Source organism: Lates calcarifer, linkage group LG10 (assembly GCF_001640805.2).
Source record: "Lates calcarifer isolate ASB-BC8 linkage group LG10, TLL_Latcal_v3, whole genome shotgun sequence".
Classification (NCBI taxonomy): domain Eukaryota; kingdom Metazoa; phylum Chordata; class Actinopteri; family Centropomidae; genus Lates; species Lates calcarifer.
The window spans coordinates 11275715-11297450 of NC_066842.1; the positions used below are offsets into that span (position 1 = coordinate 11275715).

The 21736-nt window shown below is 38.9% G+C and overlaps 1 protein-coding gene across 2 annotated transcripts; it reads right to left on the reverse strand.

Annotated features, from left to right (window-relative positions):
* Positions 1 to 176: 176 nt before the first annotated feature.
* iqch (IQ motif containing H) lies at positions 177 to 21465 on the reverse strand. 2 transcript variants are annotated; one of them, XM_018681373.2, is made up of 21 exons: positions 21295 to 21465; positions 20900 to 21022; positions 20690 to 20787; positions 20456 to 20531; positions 19868 to 19987; positions 17619 to 17709; positions 17365 to 17445; positions 16869 to 17056; positions 16242 to 16787; positions 14775 to 14841; positions 13714 to 13797; positions 13441 to 13622; positions 12222 to 12494; positions 11876 to 12064; positions 7073 to 7193; positions 6560 to 6846; positions 3389 to 3547; positions 2041 to 2163; positions 1820 to 1881; positions 1245 to 1353; positions 177 to 1032 (listed from the first exon to the last, which is right to left on the reverse strand). In XM_018681373.2, exons 1-21 carry the CDS (start codon positions 21352 to 21354, stop codon positions 949 to 951), a joined length of 3123 nt encoding a protein of 1040 aa, XP_018536889.1. In that variant the 5' UTR covers positions 21355 to 21465; the 3' UTR covers positions 177 to 948. The 2 variants fall into 2 exon arrangements, with proteins under 2 accessions (XP_018536889.1, XP_050929303.1); XM_051073346.1 differs by lacking the exon at positions 1245 to 1353.
* Positions 21466 to 21736: the final 271 nt, after the last annotated feature.

Genomic DNA, 21736 nt, shown 5'->3' on the forward strand with positions numbered 1-21736 from the left:
CAGATGTATAAAGGATGCATACGTTTACATAGGTATATGCATATATTTGTATAGACATGTTGCCATGAATGCAAATATGTATACAATCAAAACTCCTCTTAAAATAGGCACATAAATATATGCATATAACAATTAATATTCAGTAATTAACCTGAGAAATTGATTGATACAATTGATATACTTAATGTATAACTTTATTATCAACTATTCATTTACAACATTTACAGTAGTGACTAATATGTGGTATCATATAATAAGCAAGGAAACAAACAACAAATACACACCACAGTTACTTTTGAACAGGATAAAACACAAGGTTTTTGGTGCATTTTCAACACAATAATGTATTTCAGATAATATTTGTATTATATTTCCCCTGTACAAGCTATGTTAGTGAAGTAAAAGAATAAATATGATCAACTTACACATGAAGTTCTTTGTAAATCAAATTGGAGCCGGGATCAATCACTTTCTCCACTGTCCAAAGTAAGATACGGCCACAGGTTTGCAGCTACAGTGTATTATGGAACCTCTCAGCGCATCTAGTATCACTGAACAATACACCCATACTAATCTAGTATTTATCAGGGCACAAAGTCAAGATACTGTACACAGCAAAATGTTTTTATGCTGTTAATGCATGAATACTTGAACAAAGCCAACTCATCCCACAGTGGAATTATTAGTGCATAATCTCCTATGTTTGTTTCCAAATATTAAGGAAAGTTTTCTCAGACTGTTGAAACGGATCACAAAAACAGTTTTTATGAAGCTTCATGACAAATTCTGAAAATGTTTTTCATGTGTTTATTTGGCAATCTGTGTTTGCTCGACATCGATCCACCTTCAGGGTTCACATTTTCACAGTGGAATGTGGCATTAAAGTGGCCGAAGACTTGACAACTTAACTTGGCGAGAGTGAGGCGAGCTTATCAGTGAAGCAGCTGTCTAAGCAGCAGGTTTATCCTTCACTGCTCGCTGTTTGTTCTGAACAGTCATCTGCAAGACATCTTCTATGTCCTTGATGAGGTCCTCCAAAAAGGAAAAGAAAAAAGAAGAGAATTTAGATAACTACACATTATCATTCCATGTAAGTACAATCTTTTAATTTGAAAACATATTCATATATTTTAAATTATTAACTGGTTAGACTTTCTTCAGCACTCCAACTGACAACAGCTTCACTGAATATGCAAGTGTCATGATTTAGATGAGGAGAGATCGTTAAGTCATTAACATGGTACCTTGAAATTGGTTTCTCCTTGGATTTTAGAGGATGATATTTCCTGATGAATGACTGACAGGTTCTGAGCAAAGGTCACTAGAGCTCCCTGGAGATCCTCAGAAACCGTTCTATTAACGACACCCCAAACAAACGAGTTTACTAATGATCCCCGTGTTGCCAGCTAAGAAACAATCACCCTGTTCATCTGATGGTGGTGGTTAAATGAAACTTTCAGCAGACAACATCCTCAGTCTTTAGGGGAATGAGCACAGCTTGATTTAACTGTTACAGCACTGTGTAAGCTAAAGGATTTGTGTGATAAATATGTTAAATAACCCTCTGCTTAACAACTTGTAGAGTTTGTAACAACATTTACAAAGCCAGAGGTGGCATCTTAATCCTCTGAAAGAACTGTCTACTCTCAGTTTAGAGAGGTCTTTTATCCACTTAATCCTCTCCTGTTTTCTCATGTTTGTGTCTATTTGAACGGAGAACAAACCATAAATGTGCTCAGAATTTATTTCCCTGAATATGAGCCATAAATTTAATTGATAAGTGTATGTATAGAAATTTGATGCAATAAGAAATACTTACATCATTCCAATGCTGCATCGGTCATGGTTGTCATAAAGAGCGAAGACAGTGCCTTGTTTCCTCTGTAATGTAAGATCCGCAAACATACAGTCAAAAGAAGAGAAGAGCTCCTGTCATGACAGTGTTAAATACATCAATCATACAGTAGAGTATGTTGCAGAAGAAGAACAAGGCATAATAATGATCGATAACGTGAACAGGTTAATCGTGACAGTTTTTACCTTAATGTTAAATCCTATGCCAAGAGCCTTGCAGATCATAAAGAACACATTGTGGTACAACATGGAAAGGTGAGAGTGAAACAAGTGGCTTCCAATAACTGCATAACGATGAACCACAGGAGGCTGTAAAAAGGTAAGAAAACAGAAAGTGCATCTTTGATTGTTGGCATGATAATCTAAAATAGTTCTATTATATTTGGGGCTTAAGTATAAGAGGTGGTGGTGTGTGTAAGATGTCCTTAGGGTCACTGTTGAGTTTGGGGAGTGTGTGTGATTAGTGAACATGATGAGCGTGGGGCAGATGTGGTAAACTGTTGGGCCTTTCTTAATTAACTGCAGGGAGGAACAATTAATGTTTAGAAGACACGCCAAACACAAGATGAGCTTAATTGTATGACGCCAATCACAGAAACTGCAATTCTTTTGACGTTTGTATTCAATTTTAGACAAAAGCAATACAGAGAGCACAATAGGACTACTCAACACACAACACGTATCAGCATAATAGAGGGGTTCTGGGTATGTGAAAGTCGTAAGTAACACTAGAGAGGTTGATTACTTAAAAGTGGCAGGGCTCAAGAGGATAAAAATGTTCCTGGTTCTCTGGCACCTTTGGGAGACAAAGAAGCGCAGGCCTAAGCCCCTGTGAGCTTAGAAGATAGCCAATAACTCGCTGTGACGGCTGTGTGTTTGCAGTTGTCAAACACAGGACCCTCACACAACAATAAAAGTGTCCAACAGGGATTTAATTGTGTTTGTAATATGCAGGCCCCTAATGATGGCCACCACTAAAGCCATTAACCACTGCAGTGGTGCAACTGCTGTACTGAAGCACCAGGCCACCAACTAAATGAATGTTTGATAAAATAATACAAGTCGCAGATTAACAAGCGTAAACTCAGGCATACTGCTAATAAAAGAAGTCTATTGTTTAAGGCCCGGCACCAGGTTGATGAGGTGTTCAAGCATGCATACACATGCATAATGAAAATGGTATGAATTATTAATGTGTTGATTATTTAGGCTCATCTATCAAAATGATAATGAATTCAGCACCTAAACACCAATTGAGCTCAGTGCATAATTACAGTATTTAGTTGTATTTAACAAAAATGAGGAACAAAACTTGATCTAGCTTCAAGATTACTGTAGTGGTATAATAATATTCTCTAAAGTATCAGCTTGCTTTAGTGGTTTCTTTCTTGTTGATGATAGAAATTAACAACATAATTTGGGGAAAGAAAACACTGCAAATAACATCAAATACAGCACGTAAAATCAATCTTCTGATATTCAAGAAAAATTTAACCTGATCAAAACTGTCATTATAAGCAATATAAAATGGTACTTTGGCTGCACTCTGGTGTTCACAGCATTTCTCTCTGATCGGCATTGGCACTTCTAAACAGCCTGCGCGGCAATTCAGTGTTCCTCCAGTCATCATCAGAAGCATCTGGGTCATGGCCAGCTGGTCACTGTATGTGAGGTCCAGATCAATAGCCCACACCTGCAAACAAGACACCATGAACTCTGTGTCACAGCAGAGAAAAACAGACACTATAAACTTAATCATTCCAATTTAATCACAAAAATGGAACATCAAAAGTATTTCACCCACCAATCCTTAGAAAGAGAAGGGTCAGTACCTTTTAATCCTTACAATGTTATCCATGTTGAGAGGCAGGGGAAAGGAAAACACGGTTAATGGTCTGTGCTCGACAGATTTAGGTAATTCAGTTGTGGAGTGACATGTTCACAAAGTAGATCCTTCCCTGCGTATTTGAATTCAGTCTGCCCTGGGCTAGTTTGTTTGGCTCAGGTCTGATGAGAAGGGAAGTTCAGATATGTATGGTAAATGGCGTCATTATAAGTATATTAAGGGGTCAGGTATGGTCGTAGCCTTCTGCTTAAACAGGGCTAATTTTCCCAATAATAACCTAATAGCTATGCCCTCTCTTCAAAAGTGGCAAATAAATCACTAGTGAAGGAGTTGTTAATAACTAAGTGGCAGTCGGCTGCCTCCTTTTGCTGTTCCTATTTGTCAAAGTAAACGCTCCTGCCACTGAATGCAAATCGCTGCCTGTCTGTACCCCGCAGTCTCTGTAACCTGAGCACTTTATCTCCACTAACACATGGATATCTGACCATACACAGTAGTTCTCTTTTATATTTTATTTTGTATAAAACTCAAATATGTTGTGAAACATACTGTAGGTCATAGTCTAGGGTTGCAACAAACAATTATGCTCATTATTGCTAAATCTGAAAATTAATTTCTTGATTAATGATTTTTTTCCATGACAGAAAAATAATCAAAATGATTATCCTCTTATCGCTACTGTTGCGGATTAGTTTTTTGTCACTGAAATAATGTATTAATAGCTCATAAGGTCAGATCATCAAGTTCAGAACATTATGTGTGAACTGTAAAGGATCATTTAAAAAAAACTTCACAACATTTCTGATAAACCACTTAAAGAAACATGCCAAATAACATATTAAAATGATAAGAATTGTAACATAAATGTTTTTCTTTATATTAGAATCATTTAAGGTAACTTGTAACCTGATTTACAGAACAGCAGGTGTAAGTATTGTAATTTCAGCATTTCTAATAGGCTTTAAAATTGCATGCAAGCTACTGTACACGAGAGTGCCATAAAAGAGAATATAATCACATAAAGTGTTATAAACTGTATACATCAAGACAATTAAAACAATTGCAAGCTGTGTACATTCATGTTGAGCAACAACTCAGCAGTATGTCCTACACTCAGTCACCTTTACTGCAGGGGGGTACACTAGCTACCACTGGATAGATACAAGTCTCTATGCATCAGATACCTGGGCCTGAGTGATGCACACAGTCCTCCTAGCCATTCACTTGACTCACTAAAAATCATACTCCAATGTCTCATTGTCGCTTTTAACAAAGCCGTGGGAAATGTAAGCCTGGATTGTACCTGTTTTCTATTGCCTTGAATTTTCATTAAAAACCCTGATGCTGCAGCTGGGGCCCCACCGTTCCACAATGTGAGGAAAGACTGCAAGGGCAAACATATGTGACCCACTTCTTCCCATCAAATAAAGTAGGCAGCTTTTAGCAACAGGTTTGAATCTAAATTGATGTTTAAATCCAGACAGGTTTGCCCATGTGGCTCTCCTCTGTCTGAGCTGTGTGTGTGGGGAGGGATGGTTAAGAATCTGTCTTTAATGTTCCTGCCTCTATTGAAGCACATGCTGTTTATAGTCTATTCTTAATTATGCTGTCAGTGAATCACATTCAATTTCAGGTCAACACTGAAACTGAAAATTAATTTTAAGGCTGTCATTATATCATCCTAAACAGTTAAGGAAAAGGGTAGCTTCTGTTCCTATTATATATGTGAAATTGAACATTTTCTGGTTTGAGTGTCACAGCTTTGTCACTGGAAGGACAATTTAGTTTGACTATATGAAATACTGAAATAGATTTTTTTTAAGTGTTTTTTAAAACCTCAAATAAATGTAATGTGTTGAAGCACATAGTCCAAATGAGGACAGCTCTGCTGACAAAAATATATTTGGCTGGACTTAAAATCTAAGAGGAAAAAAAGATACTGATGTATTAAATAAATATTCAGTCAATTACAAAATATTTAAAGTTTTAATACACCAGTGACCACTGCTTTGCTCACACTGTATGTTAATATCTAATCCATAAGATACTACCCTCTAGTGGCAAGTGTACCCTAAACTACTTTCTTCTCTACGTCTGAGGAGGAAAAAAAAAACAAATAATAGACATTTATTGAAATGTGTCCTTTTTCATACACTTTGTAAACCTCTAAAGTAGCACCAAAGTGCTTTTTCCACTGTTTTACAGGTTTAGTATTTTATACACTATATTGTAAACAAAGCATTTCATTTTACAGCTCTGGATCAATAGGGAGTCAATGTAGCCACATGTTAGGAGCAGAGCTTAAACCATCATAAACCAGTCCATTTCCAATATCATAAATCAAGAAGGTTTCAACAAAAAGTAATCCTGACAGATGAAATATGGCTCCGATGGTGTCTTGCTATAACAATGACACAAATTTCAGCAGACCACTGCAGGTAACCAGGCAGGGGTTAAACACTGACAGGGCATCCCTGTGAAGCTGCCAAATCACTTTAGAATGACCTATTGTCTAAAAGATAGGTGCCTCTGAATTTCTCAGCATTGTAAGGTTAAAGGGCAAGCCTTAAATGGTGGAATTGGTGTATCGACACAATAAGACCTGACAGTTTATTAGATGGCCTTGTCACACATTTGGTCCCTGTGCCCACTGTTTTCCTTGCCTGTTTTCCAGATCCCTGGGGAGCAGTATGGGAAGCACCTATCTGCTCATATGGATCTCTGATCCAGCCTAAAAATTGATCTCTTTCACCAGCATGGTGAAATAGAGAGCTTTGACACCATATGTTTCTACAGCCCAGGCCATATTTATTGTGGTAGCATGAGCTAAGGCCTTGTCTTGCCCTAGCTGTGTCTCACCTTCTGTTCCATACTGTTGTGGTTCAGAAAGGTAACCAGGTCCACAGAGACATAACCTACGATAAGGCGCTGCAGACAGGCCTGGCCCACACGCATGCAGATGGAGTGCAAGGTCTCTGGGTGTACAGAGGTCTGAGGAACAGTGGAGCCTATAGTTTCCAGCTGACAGGAGCCGTGAAGCTGGTCTCCACAGGACAGCATGGTCACCTCACCCCCAGGCTCCAGCAGCAGATCTACTGTCAGACAGGTGACACTGTCTGAAGGGGGGTAGGCCTCTACCACACCGCCTGGACATACAGTGGTGAGAGCAGAGGAACATAATGAACCACAAAACGTTACCCATGGTACAACACCTGAAACTCTCCTACCAGCTGTTTAACAACCAACATAAAAAAAATATTTTACTTGTCAGTTCACATAGGCAACATCTGGGAACTAGGAAGGAAATTGGAAATGGCTGCTAAGCATATTCAAATGGCTTTGTTAGCAGGTGAATAGCAATAGGTATCTGACCTTGCCTGAGGAAGGTCTTCAGGAAGCAGGCCCAGTTGGGATAGCAGGAGGTTTTAGCAGGCTGGGCGTAACGCTCCAGCCACTCTGGGATCTCATCTAAATATTTGACCATCACGGACTCCTGCAGAAAGAAAGTTAAGGTGCATATGTTAGGAAGCTACTGAAAATGAGTTGGGGACATATCTGAGGGCATTATGCATGTTTGTTAATTCAATAACAAGTCTTGGCTACTTTATTTTGTCCCATTATCAAAGCTTTTTGGGCGTCGACTACATTATTGGAAATGCCCTTGTGTTATCCGGATGACTCCAGTGACTGCTTGTTATCCTTGAGACCTTTGGAGGCTGCTTCAATTTCTGTGCAAGTGTCTGATGGATACTGCGGGAGGGTCTATCTGTGAGTGACAGCCTATTATCAGAAGGCCTCAGGAGTCTAATGGCTTTAACTCAGAGCCTCAGAGACAGCACCTGCCCTCAATAACAACTCTCTCCACTGGGCAGCTGATGAATACCTAAGCTAACCCCATCTATCTGGGGATCAATCAGGGTTTGACTGGGATCGATATCACTCTTGTTTCTGTAACTAGGAAATGCCATAATGGTTTCACCACTTAATTATGCTGTTAATTTCTAACTTTTGTTTTAGGTGTCTCTTTAACAGTTTCGCAACTCAAAGAAACGCTTTTAGGGTTAGGTTTACTGACAACACTCCAATATATTTTAAAATACACCATATCAGAGGAATAACATCCTTGACTTATTTCTATCATTGTCCCCGATGTTTTCAAGCTTTGATATAGTTAAAGTAACAAAAATAGCTCCATTAAACCTTTAGCTGTCATTTAATCCCATATATATTGTATTATAAAACTATAACTGAATACTTACATTGACCGTATGATCCAAGATCCAGGAGTTCTTTTTTACATAGAGGATTCTGTATGTAACAATGTCTTTGTATGACTATTAGACAGAAATTCTATTTGGTCATATGCAATTAAAATATGTGAAAACTATCTGAGAGTTGACACAATTCTGAATGGAAATAATATCTTTGTTCTTTCATTGTTCCATCTAGCGCGTTACTTTGTTTTGAGTATATGCTGTCTGGCTTCACTGGAGACAGGACTGGAGATTATGCTGTTGATATTCCAGTCATGTAACAGCCATCATCATATTCAAGTACTGTAAGAGGCGAGGTCAAATGCTACACAGTGATTCCCCCTATACAAACCATAAAGCACACAATGGTGCGGCAAAAAGTGTAAGGGAACGGTTGTCATTTTCAACGGAAGAGCAAGCTCACCCCAGGACTTTGCCTATGCAGTTCACAGAAACAGCAGGACAGGAAGAAAAGAAAGAGAGGTATTTTGCAATAAATTATTTGGACTTAAACTGCGTACAGTACCCTGTGATAGGATTCAAGCTTTGCTTTGTGTCCACATAAAGCCGAGCAATCTGGTCATAAAAAAAACAGATGTTGCCCTGCCTATGTGATTGCCATTTCATCTCTCCATTACATAGTGAAACAACTGAGGAAATACAGTAAGTCTCGGGAATAGAGTGATATAATCTGACTAGTCATAGTCATTGTACGAAGATTCATTTTCTGTGACATTGACCCACCAACGCTTTAACCTCAATCTACTACAGTTCATGACTAATTACATGTGTGATATTAAAAGAAACATTAAGTTACTCTCATTATTGTCATCCAAGATTGAATTTAACATCTTAGAGCAGGGGCAGCAGCATTTCTCCTGTTTAAAGACTGCACTAAAAACATTTATGACCTTCAATGAAATGAAAGGAACCACCAAACAAATGCTTAAGTGAAAAAAGTTAAAGCTCTTACTAAGGTAAATTCAGGTTAATTGTGTTGAGGCACAACATTATATATTTAAACTCCTCCATGCTCACACAGACTGCACAATATTTAGACAGAAAACTTCTGTATAAAATGTCCCTCTACCTCTTCAGTGGTAGTGATTATCAAATGACCCATTTCGTTGACAAACTTAACCTAAATAAGGTGTTGCTCAAGATCTGTTTGTACACAGCGTGACAAAAAGAAATACTCCATCTGTTGACGCTATTAGGTGTAATTTTTACCCTCTTGTGCCTAATGATCCATAAACAAGCTGTGTGAGCGCTTAAGTGTGTGTATGCCCTCCTTCAGGAATTGCATGGGTGCAGATCTACATGTCTTTAACCTCTCTCTGTGTAAATGCTAAAAGAGGCCTGGGGGGCTTTCTGCAGGCTGAAACATTGTGCTGGAGGCTGTGGGCCTCACAATATTTAGAGAAGCCCACTATCTCTTAGACCTAGTGTGGATGCAATCCCTCCTCCTCTTCCTCCTCTCCCTCCTCCTTCTCCTTGTTGTACCCTTTTAGGCTTTCTTTTGCATAGCCAGAAGGGATCTGATTGTTGGTATTATTCTGAAAGACCACATGGTATTCTTGTGAGTCAGGCGTCCTCATGCTGAGCTCTTCAGAACAAGCAATAATTAAAAAAATATGCACACAGTCTGTGTTGGCTAAGGCCAAGAATACTCTCTAATTTACCCTCTATTTTTACAGTGATTATAAAGGGTATGGTAAACCCCATTGAATTGTGAAACATATTTGTATAATTTACACTTTAATCACCACTTATTTGTTATTTTTTGGTAAACAATAATCTTGGCAAAGAAATGTTAAATTATGAATTAATATTTAAAATGCTTCATTTGATAATTTGTATTTCATTAATAATTAATTAAATTGCTACTATTCCCATAAAGATAGCTTCAAACATCTATTAACCAAATGCTTAAAGGCATGCAAATATTCAGCAATGTGAGTATCTATCCTATTCACTACCAGTCATTGCCACTGCAATTAGGTCCACTTCTTTTCAGCAAAGTGCTACATTAATGAGCATTATATCTCAAAATATACAGCCATGTTCAAACATCTATCTACAGTTTCTGCTGCGAGGAGACGACAAAGAGGAGATACTCCGATATAAAATATTCATGTTTGAATCTAATCACCAATATTGCTCTGTAATCTTTCAGTATATAGAGCCAAATTGATATCTTCAATATAAAATAGTATAACAGCAGAAGGACGATGTAATACATTTAAGGGGTTAATACATTTTAAGGGAAAACAATGTCATAACAAAAAAATCACGCAATGAGGAGCACGGGATGTGGGCTTTGCTTTGATTAAAAGAGCAAGGTGTAGAATAAAGGCCAGTTAAAGTGTTGTGTCCATATGGCCCAGAAGCCCTTAGGCTGTCGGCCTACACTAGGGGCCTCGGCACTCTTCCCTCTCCATGGGACCCCAGCTGGTGAAACAAACCCCATTTACTTTCCTGTGCTGCCTCAGCCACCATTATGGACCTTGGCTGTGGCTCAGCCACTCTCTGCCATAATTAACAGCACCAATGCCACAACAATTACAGCCCTGCACCGCACATACACTATGAATCAAAGAACAAGCTAATAGGAACAAAACAGAGTGAGCCATAAGAAGCTTGAGATGACTGCTGTTCTTCCGAATGGAATAAAAAGTAAAATCGTTGTGCTCCAAGCCCACAATCATTAGGCTGTAATTAGTTTACACAAAGCTCCGAGTTAAATGGCAAAATACGGTAATTAACACATGACAGAAAATCAAAGGCTACTTTGTAAGCATATGAGAAATAAGAGCCAGGGGCTCAGAAGCCATGTACAGATTGCATCTGTACTAAATGAATGGTTTACCAATGATTAAGTACATTTTATTTGTTTTGAATAGATCCAAGATTAAATCTGAATTTATTTTTTGAGGAGTGAGAAAATGTTGGTATTTTAGAGAATAATCACAATGTCACATTTTTAATCCTACATGTGGTATTTGTACTACAATGTTTTCTATACAAATTGCTCAAACCCATCCAGTGAGTGTTATAGACAGAGACAGAAGGGTCAGTGTTGTAAAGCTAGAACAGCAGATCAAAGCATCAACACCAGCTACAATTAAGGATTTAAATGTTTAGTGTCATTAATATACTTTGAAGACACTGGTAATACAAATGAAATCAGCTTTAAATCTGTGTGACAATAATCTGCAAAATTGTTTTAGAAAAATATATACACAAGAAATGCGAAGATGAGTTAGGGCATTACTACTATTGGACAGGCTTGTGGACACTGACACTAGTTGATGTCTGTGCCCCAGAGGATGGATAATGGCCGTGTGTATAAACAGATATTTTATGTATTGATTTAATGTTCTGTGGCTCTGGGGACAATGTTTAAAATACTGTACTACAGGGACCAGCATTGTGACTGTTACACAGACAGCAGACAACCTTCTCTAAGCTAAATGATGTCATCTCTCTGACCCCACTGTGACCTATGCTTTTGTTCATTCAGTGACAGAAGTGAATCTAACCCTTTTTTGAGCTGTCTTAATATCTAGCTGTTACTGTAATGTTATCTGTTAAGCATCTAGTTGTTACCATGTTAACTTTAAATGGCCGATTACTCATTGGTATGAGTGTAATAATAATAGCAATAAACTTTATTTGTATTGCATTTTTGTAAAACCAGTGCTTTGGAGGGAGCCATAAAAACAAGGCATAATAGTAAAAAGCATCAATTTAGGGAGAAGTAATAAGGGAGATAACTAAAAAATAAAAAATAAAAACCTAAAATTCAAGCAAATTCCATACAACATCACATAAAAGTGAGTGTGTAAAATGTGCTTTAAGAAGTGGTCCTATAGTTTATGACAGGGAGGGAATGACGTATTCCTCAAAGTCACATCTTTACCTGATTCCACTCTGTGTTCCACAGCTCAGGACCATAGTAATGGTATTTCTGCAGGGCCCAGTTGTAGCAGTTAAGATGGCATATATCACAGTATGCTATACCACGGCCACTGTGCTCAGAGTCTATCTTGAAGAGCCAGCGCTGCACATTAAAGTTTTGACTCATGAGCTCAGCCAGTGTTTCATGAAGCTAAACCAAAAGACAGAGATTTGAATTACAAACTGAACAATATAAGTAAAGGTTGAGGTGAAATTTACAAAGTGTTCTTCCGTGTTATCACATCCCCGGTGAAGGACCTCAGGCAGTAATGGAGTCTGTGCATGCATTTGTGTTTTTGATCTCTGACCTGGTTTAGTGAGTAGATGTCTCCTCGACCAGGTGGTACATCAACCTCTGCCCCCGTGAAGATCCTCCTCCCTCCAGACTTGGTGCTGTAGTGCTGTGCGATAGCTGGTTCTGGCCCCAGAACTGGCAATCCCAGCTCATCAGCCACTGCCAGGTCATCTGCATGGGCCACTCCACCCACAATATAGGCTTGCTTCCCCTGGATTAGGTTCTTGATGCGCTTCAGGGTGCGTGGACTGTACTTTAGGAGCGTAGACAGGCACATGTTACGGGTCTGGAAGAGGGGAGAAAGATTACTGCTGGAGCTAGGAGTTCTCAGTGTCTCTTCCAACGGTTGTTTCTTGACCTGATTTATCACTGTGTACATACAACAGATCTATTATTGTAATAGCCAGCAGGGTTTTGACCTCTCCTGTATTCCAGCAGGTTGAATTGATAAAAGCTGCCTGTGGGAGGCCTCCCCTATCCTTCACATCTTTAATGTGTGCTAGCAATGAGCTCCTTGGGAATACAACTAATTACTTCACATCTGTATTTATTTGATCCACATGGAATTATCCCTTCTGTCACTGGCAGAATGCGCTGCCAGCCGTGGGTAGTAGTGATTCATCTCAGCAACACGTCTGGCACAGTTTAACAACAAAACAGCAGGAAAATCAATAGAAAGAAATGAAGAAGACCATGTCATGTTGCACATTCAATCTAGTGCAAGTGGACGTAAAAAGATGAATAGAATGACTCAATTTAAAAAGAAAATATAACAACACCTTGATTTTATTGTATTAAGGTAATCAGAAACAATTCAGAATTTCTAAAAATGCAGCAGTTACATGGTACAAACAGTTAATTAAACTAATGAATATGAAATTTAATTATTCACTGAGCACCAGCCAGAGACCATTAAATAAATGTATTTTATTTAAGTATAACTTAATATAGCTCTATTGCGTTTACTTTGAGATAACACAGATGTTTAATTTTAAAGTAGTAAAAGGGAATTAAAAATATTAAACAGACAGAGTGTAGATCTCACAGGACAAGTGGATGGTAACAATCTCCTCTAGTACCCTCTAGAGGAGAATTTACAAACTACAGATCCTTGTAGTATCTCCACAGCACAATATAATTGATTTCTCTACACAAAGACCCTGCTTAAAACATGCATTGGCAAGTTTTTTTCTCTACATTTGCATACAAAATGTGAATGTGATTGATCTTACCGGGAAATAATCTACAGCCTCAGGTGTGAGGATGATAAAGCGTCTGACCCAAGATGAGGCCTCAGTAGTTACGGTATCATCCCCGTCTGTGGCTCCATCACACTTCAGGAGGCTGGTGTAATAGTGCAACATGTCCTCCCCCAGATGCCGAGGGCATATGTAGATCACCTCCACATTCTCATCTAAAAATAGACAAAGCAGACTTACGTGTTTACAGTGAAGCATACAGGGAAAGTTAACGTGTGTGGTGGTGAGGCTGTGAGAGGCTCCTACCTCTAATATCGAACAGTCTGCTTATCTGGATGTTCTGTAGGATGTCAAATCCCCTCAATTTCAGTCGCTGGCTCTGAGAGTATCCTGTCAGAACAAGGTCACAAAAACTCGCACAAGACTTTCAAAGAGAAAATAATATCCTCCCTAATTGGCTTAATTTAAAATCTGTAGCTTTGTAGAAGTACCCTCAGATGTGTTCGTTTCTAGATCTGGGGGTAGGGTAGTTAAGTCTAATCACATAGTAGTGCAATCCGCTGATTAATTTAGCTTAATAACTAGCAGGTGCAGTGTCTGTTGTGTGCTGGGAGTCCTGTTGCACCATGTCCAGCCACCACTGAGCTACATCCAGTGATACCTCCAGGATTTTACTCTATGTCTGTCTGGATTTCTGCCTGAGAGAGAATCCTCAACTGAATCAAGGTAATTAAATGATTGGATTCATGCTAATTAACAACAATGGGGTTCAACTTTCTAATTATCCTTGCTCACACAGCACTCTCTGTAGCCACCCCAAGTGCAAATAAAGCATTCCATCTGCTAGTAATTAGGCTTAATAATTTTAGACAATCGCTCAATGATTTACAATGCACATGCCTGATTACAGTCTAAATGTGAGTGCCATGGTGAAACTAGAACAAGAACGGATCATAGCTCGCAGTCTATGTCTGGTGCAAAAACATAGTAGCTTCCTCTTCTTTTGTGTGTGTGTGTTTTTTGTTTTTTTGCCGAGCAATAAAATAAGACCTTTGTGCCTCTTGCAAATATTCAACATAATGGCTTTTCATTTGCTTAATCTGCAAATTAAATGGCGATTGAGACTAAATTGTTCAGTTCCCTGGCATGGGGACTGTCATCATCCTGTGAGTGCTTTCCTGCAGAGAGTCATTTGAACGAGACAGAGTGCCTCCACCAGGGCCACAGACTGGGGCAGCAGAGTGGTGAGACACGGGATGACTGCTGCTAGATCAGATGTGTGTTTGTGTGTGTGTGTGTGTGTGTGTGTGTGTGTGTGTGTGTGTGTGTGTGTGTGTGTGTGTGTGCAGCAGGCAGGAGAAAGCTACCTAATGAAGGGATGTGGATAATAGTCCTCTTGGAGGACTGGATGTGTTTCCAGTTGGCTGCCAGATGCTGGGGATGGAGAAAAGGAGTGATCAGTGAAGGGACTGCCTGAGCGTGTATTCACACACACACACACACACACACACACACACACACACACACAAATCATCACATCACTGCATAGCTAAAACACATCAAGCCAATCTCTCTCTGGGCTAGCAGAAGCAAACCAAGCATAAAATACCACCTTAATTAAATTAAGCGTTTACTTTAGAAACATCTTCTCACAATTAATTCAATCAGCAAGGTACATGATGCTACTGCCAGGGGAAGATTAGCCAGCTTAATTAACAGGGTATGAATGTTTATTGGGTGAGAACATACATTTAGTACATGTATACACACACGGCAATGTTAAGACTAAATGAACTTGTAGGCACTAATTAATGTTGTGTCAGTGCTCTAAAAGATGTTCGGCCCAGATGACAGCACAGACATGACATCTACACTGAATGGGGAAAAAATTACAGAGTGCTCTTCATCTAGAAAGAAATCTGCTGTCATACTGCTCTCTTGAAGAGCTAAATAGAAGAAACAAAATTTAATTTCTTGAGCTTAAGATTGTTAGGTTCTGCTATTGCAGAAGGAAGTTAAAATGATTTGGAGATATTGAGCATTAGAGTTGTGATACCCTGGAAGAAAATAGTAATGTAGTAAATTGGCCTTCACATCTTAACAAAGCCTGAATCCCAAGAAAATTTAAAATTTATAATTTCATTATCAAGTCTGTTTAAAGCAAGATTAAACTGCATTAAATGAATTCATTTTGGTATGGTTTATATTTCATATATACCCCACACAGACCAATATCTTTACATTTCCCACTATACTACAAACCTTACATTATGCTGCTGTGATCACAATAATTCCTACTGCAAAATAAGAATTTCCTTTTACAATTAGTTTTCATTTTAAAACCTCATATGACCACAATACATTTTTTTCTTTAAATATTTAAACTAGCTATAATATTTATAGAATGCCATTACATATTTAGCTGTTGTTACATGTATTTTAGTGGCCATAAAAATTGATTGGGTACCTTTTTTGCCTTTGTCTTTAGCCCTCATAATCACTGTTTCTACCTCTTTTGTTGTCAGTGTGGCTGCAGTTTTACTTCTCTCTCTCCATCTTTATGCTGTCCTCTACTGTATATATTTTACGTATAACAATAAACCTGTTTATTATTATTTTCTATGGTGTAAGTCTCTTATCTAAATCTATACATAATCATGTACATCCAAATTTAGGATTTGTCTTATCTAATTTAACGTAGACATCATGAATACATCTCAGACTCTGAAATTGAGAAAAAAAGAGAACAAAGGCAAGCTTAGAAAGGGTGAGAGAGCAATATTAAGTAAGAAAGAGATTGAGAGAAAGCAGAATTTGGATATAAGCAACATCACCTGGGCTCTGCTGCGGAAATTCTCCAGCTGTCTGACACGCCGAGCCTGCAGGGCCTTCCTGACACGACGCATCTGAGCGTGCATCAACCATGAGATGGCGATGGTCCCTGCCGCCCACTTGCGCCGGCAGTGGCGCAGGTAGGCTGTCCGGGCTACGTAGCGCCTCCAGCAGGACTGGATGTGGATGGCAGCTGCTTCATTGCCTCCATCTCCCTTGTAGCGCTGACCTGGGCGTAAGACCAGGCCCAACACCTCCTCCCAGTTTTCAAGCATTGAAAGGAGGCTGAACACTGGAGGAGCCTTTCTCCAACCATTATCCCAACCATGGGCAAACTCTACAAGCCGCTCCCCGCTCACTTTGGCTACAGGCACAGCAAAGTCCCTGAGCAGCTTCTCTAGGGCCTCCAGAGCATATACCACACTGCTCCAGCACAAGCTAAAGCTCTGCTTGAAGTGACAGAAATCAGCAGCCACTGGGTTGATCCTTCCCTTTGTGATGGTAAAGGGGTATTTGCGGATGATGACAGGAACTGGCACAAGCAGATTCTACAGAACACAGTAAAACTAGTGAAAGGTAACCTTAACTTTGAATATACAGTTAAAGGAATTTAAAGGTATTGTTCATACCTCTGGGCTTTTAGGGATAAGAACACTGGTGCCTTGCATCATACTCCCATGGTCGATGCTCTTGGAGATTCTGGTGGGAGGCGGTGTCGTGGTGGTCAAGAGTGGTGTGCATTTGCTGCCTGTTTTTTCACAGGTTGATCTAGGTTCTGTTTCCAATTTCAGCTGCTTAACACACCTGGACTTCAAGTCTATACCGGACATAAAGTCACAAACAGATGGGCTCAACTGTGCTCTATCAGTAATTAATCAGTGGCAGTGATGAAGGAAACACAATGTAGGAAAAGTGTAGATGCCACAGTGGCAGGATTTTCTAGGCATTTCCAAGGTCACTTTTCTGCCTGCTTACTACAGCATTACAGATCACAGGGACCAGTCAACAATATCAATAATTTTTCTGTTCAGCACATTTTAAAATATCCATCCTAAATTATAAACAACAAAGTTGGGAGATATAGCATCACGTAAAATGTATTATCTTCTGTCGAGAAGCACTGACCTATCTTAGAAGAATATGTATCCTCTCTGGGGTGAAGAGAAGCAATCTTGATCGACATACAAAGCAAACTTTTATCTGGCACTGAACAAAATACAGAAATGAAAAAGAAAAACTTGTTTGTCTTGTTCATAGAAATTTCAGGCTAGTCAAGACTAAATACATATTTTATAATGAAGTAGCGGTCTGATTAAAGTGACACAAACAATAAACAACCACATATTTGTGAGTGTGCAAAAGGTGAAATGCCTGTTTACCTGTCCCCATGTCTTCTTCAGGTATTGCAAGGCTGTGACAGCCCTTTGGTTTCACTGTAGGGCCAGTGATTATTCTGTGATGTTGATGCACCTGAACCAAACGTGTGTACAAGACGTCACAAATAAAATCAAAGCAATGCTACCAGACCATGGTCCTGTATTTCCTGCCCTAAACAGTTGTCCACAGTAAAGGAAGCCTGGCCTTAGCCTTATCAAATTAAATGCAACAATTACAAGATGAGAGCTTGAGCATGATTCAGATTAATGTGTTTTTTCTTTTCTATTTTCGTGACTATCAATTGGACTCATGCCAACTTGGCAACAAAACAAAAAAAAACTTTCTAGCAGAATGAGTATGAAGGACAACTTTGATACATGATTACAAACAATACACTTCCTGGATTCATTAAGAATTTAGAAGAGACACAAAAACAGTGCCAGTAAAGTTGGAATCTGTCCTTTAAGCCACTTCCTGTAGCAATTAATCACAAAGTAGCTAAGGTTAAAGATTACTAAGAGCAGTTCTGTTTTGGTGACTTATACATTTTAATGCACACTATTGTATCATAATTTTAGAATTAAAGGTAGATTTAATGGCCTAATTTAAGATAAACAGGGTGATGCACTTGGAGTCACCTCAACTTTTTATTCATGGCTAGATTTAAATGTCTCATTACTCATGAAACAGAAAGTTTGTGCTGCTGATCCTTTAGACTTGTCACCTAATGTCCTCTCCTTCGTTCTCCTCAGACCACTGAGCTCTCTGACAGACCACAGGTAGTAGCCAGGTGCTGGGAGAATCTCCCCTCAAAGGCACACATCTGTTTCAGATGGGGCTGGGAAAAGGTGGCACCTTTTATAAAATTGCTAAAATGCAAAAGCTCATTCTCTGGCACGGGTATGGAGTGGAGAAGAGCTGGCCTGAGTTGCAGGAAGAGGCAGCAGGCAGAGAGCCAGTGGTTAGCAGTTGGAGAAGCTACGGCTGTCTTATTGGCATGCTGGACCAGGTACCCACTTCTGTCCTGAGACAGCTGTAAACCAGTAGCCCATAGCACCGCAATCAGGCGCCTGTTTCTTTAGAAGAATGCTGATGTGCTGCAATCTGCTGCTTTCCGCTTTCTGCAGCCAGTTCTTCCATCTCTCCTATATCAGAGTGACAGCCTTGGCCTCTATTTCTCATGTCAGGTATAGATTCCCAAAAACATATTGGAAAAGAAAGTGTGTAAAATATATCTAAAACTAATGCCGACCTTTGCAAAGATTAATTTGTTTTCTGTGACAAGTGTTGGCTGTCATCACTAATCCAAGTGACCTTTATGTCACTGTCCCTCTGAGCATGAGAGTTGAAGAATCTTTTAATGCAAACCCGTACCATCACTCTTCACTCCAGCATGAATTGCCTTTTCTGGGGATTAAGGGAGACAGTATCAAGGAAAGGAACAATGATATCCAATTCATCTTAGCTGTAGCAGAACCTCTTGTAATACTTCCTAATCAAATCTTTCCTGAGGCATGTGCTGTATGTTACAATTAATATCAACAAAGACTCGGGACACAGGAATCAATTTCTCACTGCACAAAGCAAATAACTGGAGGACATGATGTTATTCTGATTATAGTTTAAGACTTCATGCACTGATTGGTGTCTTTTCCAGCAGTAAGACTGAAGTGTGATGAGAAAATCTGCTCCATAACTAAGAAAGCCAATATACCAGATGTAGTCTGTTTCCTCAACAAGTAAGAAGTTCATATTCTCCTGGGCATTTAGTTTTACAGAGAACAATTGAATTAACTGTCAACTACTCCATGATTGTGTATCATGTAGACACTCCATCATGTAGACAATTCATGGAGTGGATGACAGGACATGATAATAGTAAGTATGAATGGCTCTGGGGCAGATCTGAGTCAAGTAGCATTTCTAATTTCATAGTGTTTATTTAAACCTGGAGCACAAAGTGCGTCACAATGAGAACAACAAATGCTGAAAATCAAGGACTGATGTGATAGTCAAAAACATTATTTCTAGCACCAGTAATTGTAACAATACTTGTCATGATACAGATCGCCCAAAAGCCATGCTGTGCTTTGGAAGTACTTATAAATCTTATTTCATCTTTTACTCAAACAGGTAGTCTCACTGAGATCATTATCACATATGTACAAGAATAAACATATACAGTTTAAATATAAAACTAAAATTAAAGATTAAAACTAAATGAACCTACAGTCATAGTCAGATTACTTACTGCGTTTGTGCTCCTCTTGTGGATATCAGGGAGTGATATCCCACATTTCTGGTACAAAATGTCTCTGTTGTTTGGGTGAGCAGGATTACACAGCAAACGCATGGCTAACTGTGACTGGTGCTGAATGACACAGAGGAAGAGTATCAAAACTTTAAATGTATATGTAAATTCAGTTGACAGTTTATTGGGTATACCTTGCTAAAGCCAGTGCTGTCTAACACAACAGTCTGTTGATAAATCCTACCTCCATGAAAGCTAAAACTGTCAGTTTTTATTGAAACTGTTTCAAAGAGGAGTTGCTTCAACTGTATGATGATTATGGACAATGTATTTTGTGGTGCTGTTGAACTGCATAGTGAACTATACAGTGAGGTGTGTCTGTAAAACAGTGTCTAAAACAGTTTCAAAATAAACTGAACATTAAAGTAGTAGTGAAGATAGGATTCATTGCAGGACTGCTGTATTTTAGACTGTATTAGTTTTAGCTACATCTACCTGACAAACTGTGTGCACTGTTTATATTGTACTTTATTTTACTTTATCAAGTAAAAAAGGAGTGTTCAAATGTGAGCATGAATAGTAATCTACCTTTTCTCCAGGTAAAGACCCTGGAAGGTCTTCTTTTTGTGGACGCACATCTGGGAATCTCTCCAGAGAAGGTTTCCTGTGTAAAGTCTTTCTTTTAGACTCACAATATCCATCAGCAAATTGTATGCAATTCTAAACCTATTTCTTCAAATTTCTACCAGTGAGACACTTAAGGAAAGTTTCCTCACAAACTGCAGAGTCATTTAGTAAAAATACATGTTTCTTCTTGCTTACCATTTGGGAATCTGCACAGTCTTTTTTGGTAAGTCCTCAATGCATGGAAGAACCAGCACCTGCTCAGTCACTGCTTTCAGATAATCCTCTGCATGCTTCTGTTTACAAATGAGGAACACAGAAATGATCAGCTACCTTTGACTATGTGTATTGTCTATGTTTCTTTAATACTAATAATAACAGTGCTTATTCTGCGTGAAACATCCTCACCCTGATACTGCTCTCGGTCTTGCGAATGGCGTTGTCCAGGGGTTGAATGTCAAGTGTTTCATCCCCCTCATTGACAGTGACTTTCTCAAGACTACATTTGAGTTGTCTCAAATCATCTTGAACCTGTAACATACAGTTCTGGGATGTACATACTGTGGATAACTGGCCTAAAAACAGCCAACAACCAAAACTTTAACTTTGCTTGAGAGTTCAGCTAAATTTCCGTCTAGAGGCTTAAAAAAGAGCAATATTAACGATTTATGTTTCATGTAACTTAATTAAGCAATGTGGTCAAAATCTAACTAAAACTTGTAGCTCCATCAGATAAATTAGCAAGCGTTACGTTTCTCTTGTAAAGTTAAATTTTTTGGCTGAGCTAAGTTAGACAACATTACCTGAACTAAAACTGCTCCCAACTTATCCTCGTATTTAAGTTTGTCAGACATTTTTTGCATACTGGGTTTAATAATATGACTTCAACATGTGTCACGATATCATAATAACGACTTGTAGTGACTAACACCTGTTACCAAACCAGTTAGCTAGCTAGTCTTAGGTTAAAACGGTACGAGTAGTCATGACAATGAGAGGTCAACAAAGTTTAATTTATTTTAGCCCGGAGTTTGCTTGTCAGGCAGCCTCCGCTGTACAGCCCCATCTTCTCTGCCAGCATATAAATTACCGACCAGTTTTCGCTAGCAATTTGCAAACAAAAATTCCGACCATGGCCCTACTTTTACCCTATTTTATTGATTTGCTTAAACATACATTATTAGTTTTTGACTTTTTTGATGGAGACACTGTTTTGCCTGGAAAACTAAATTCGGGGCTCTAAAT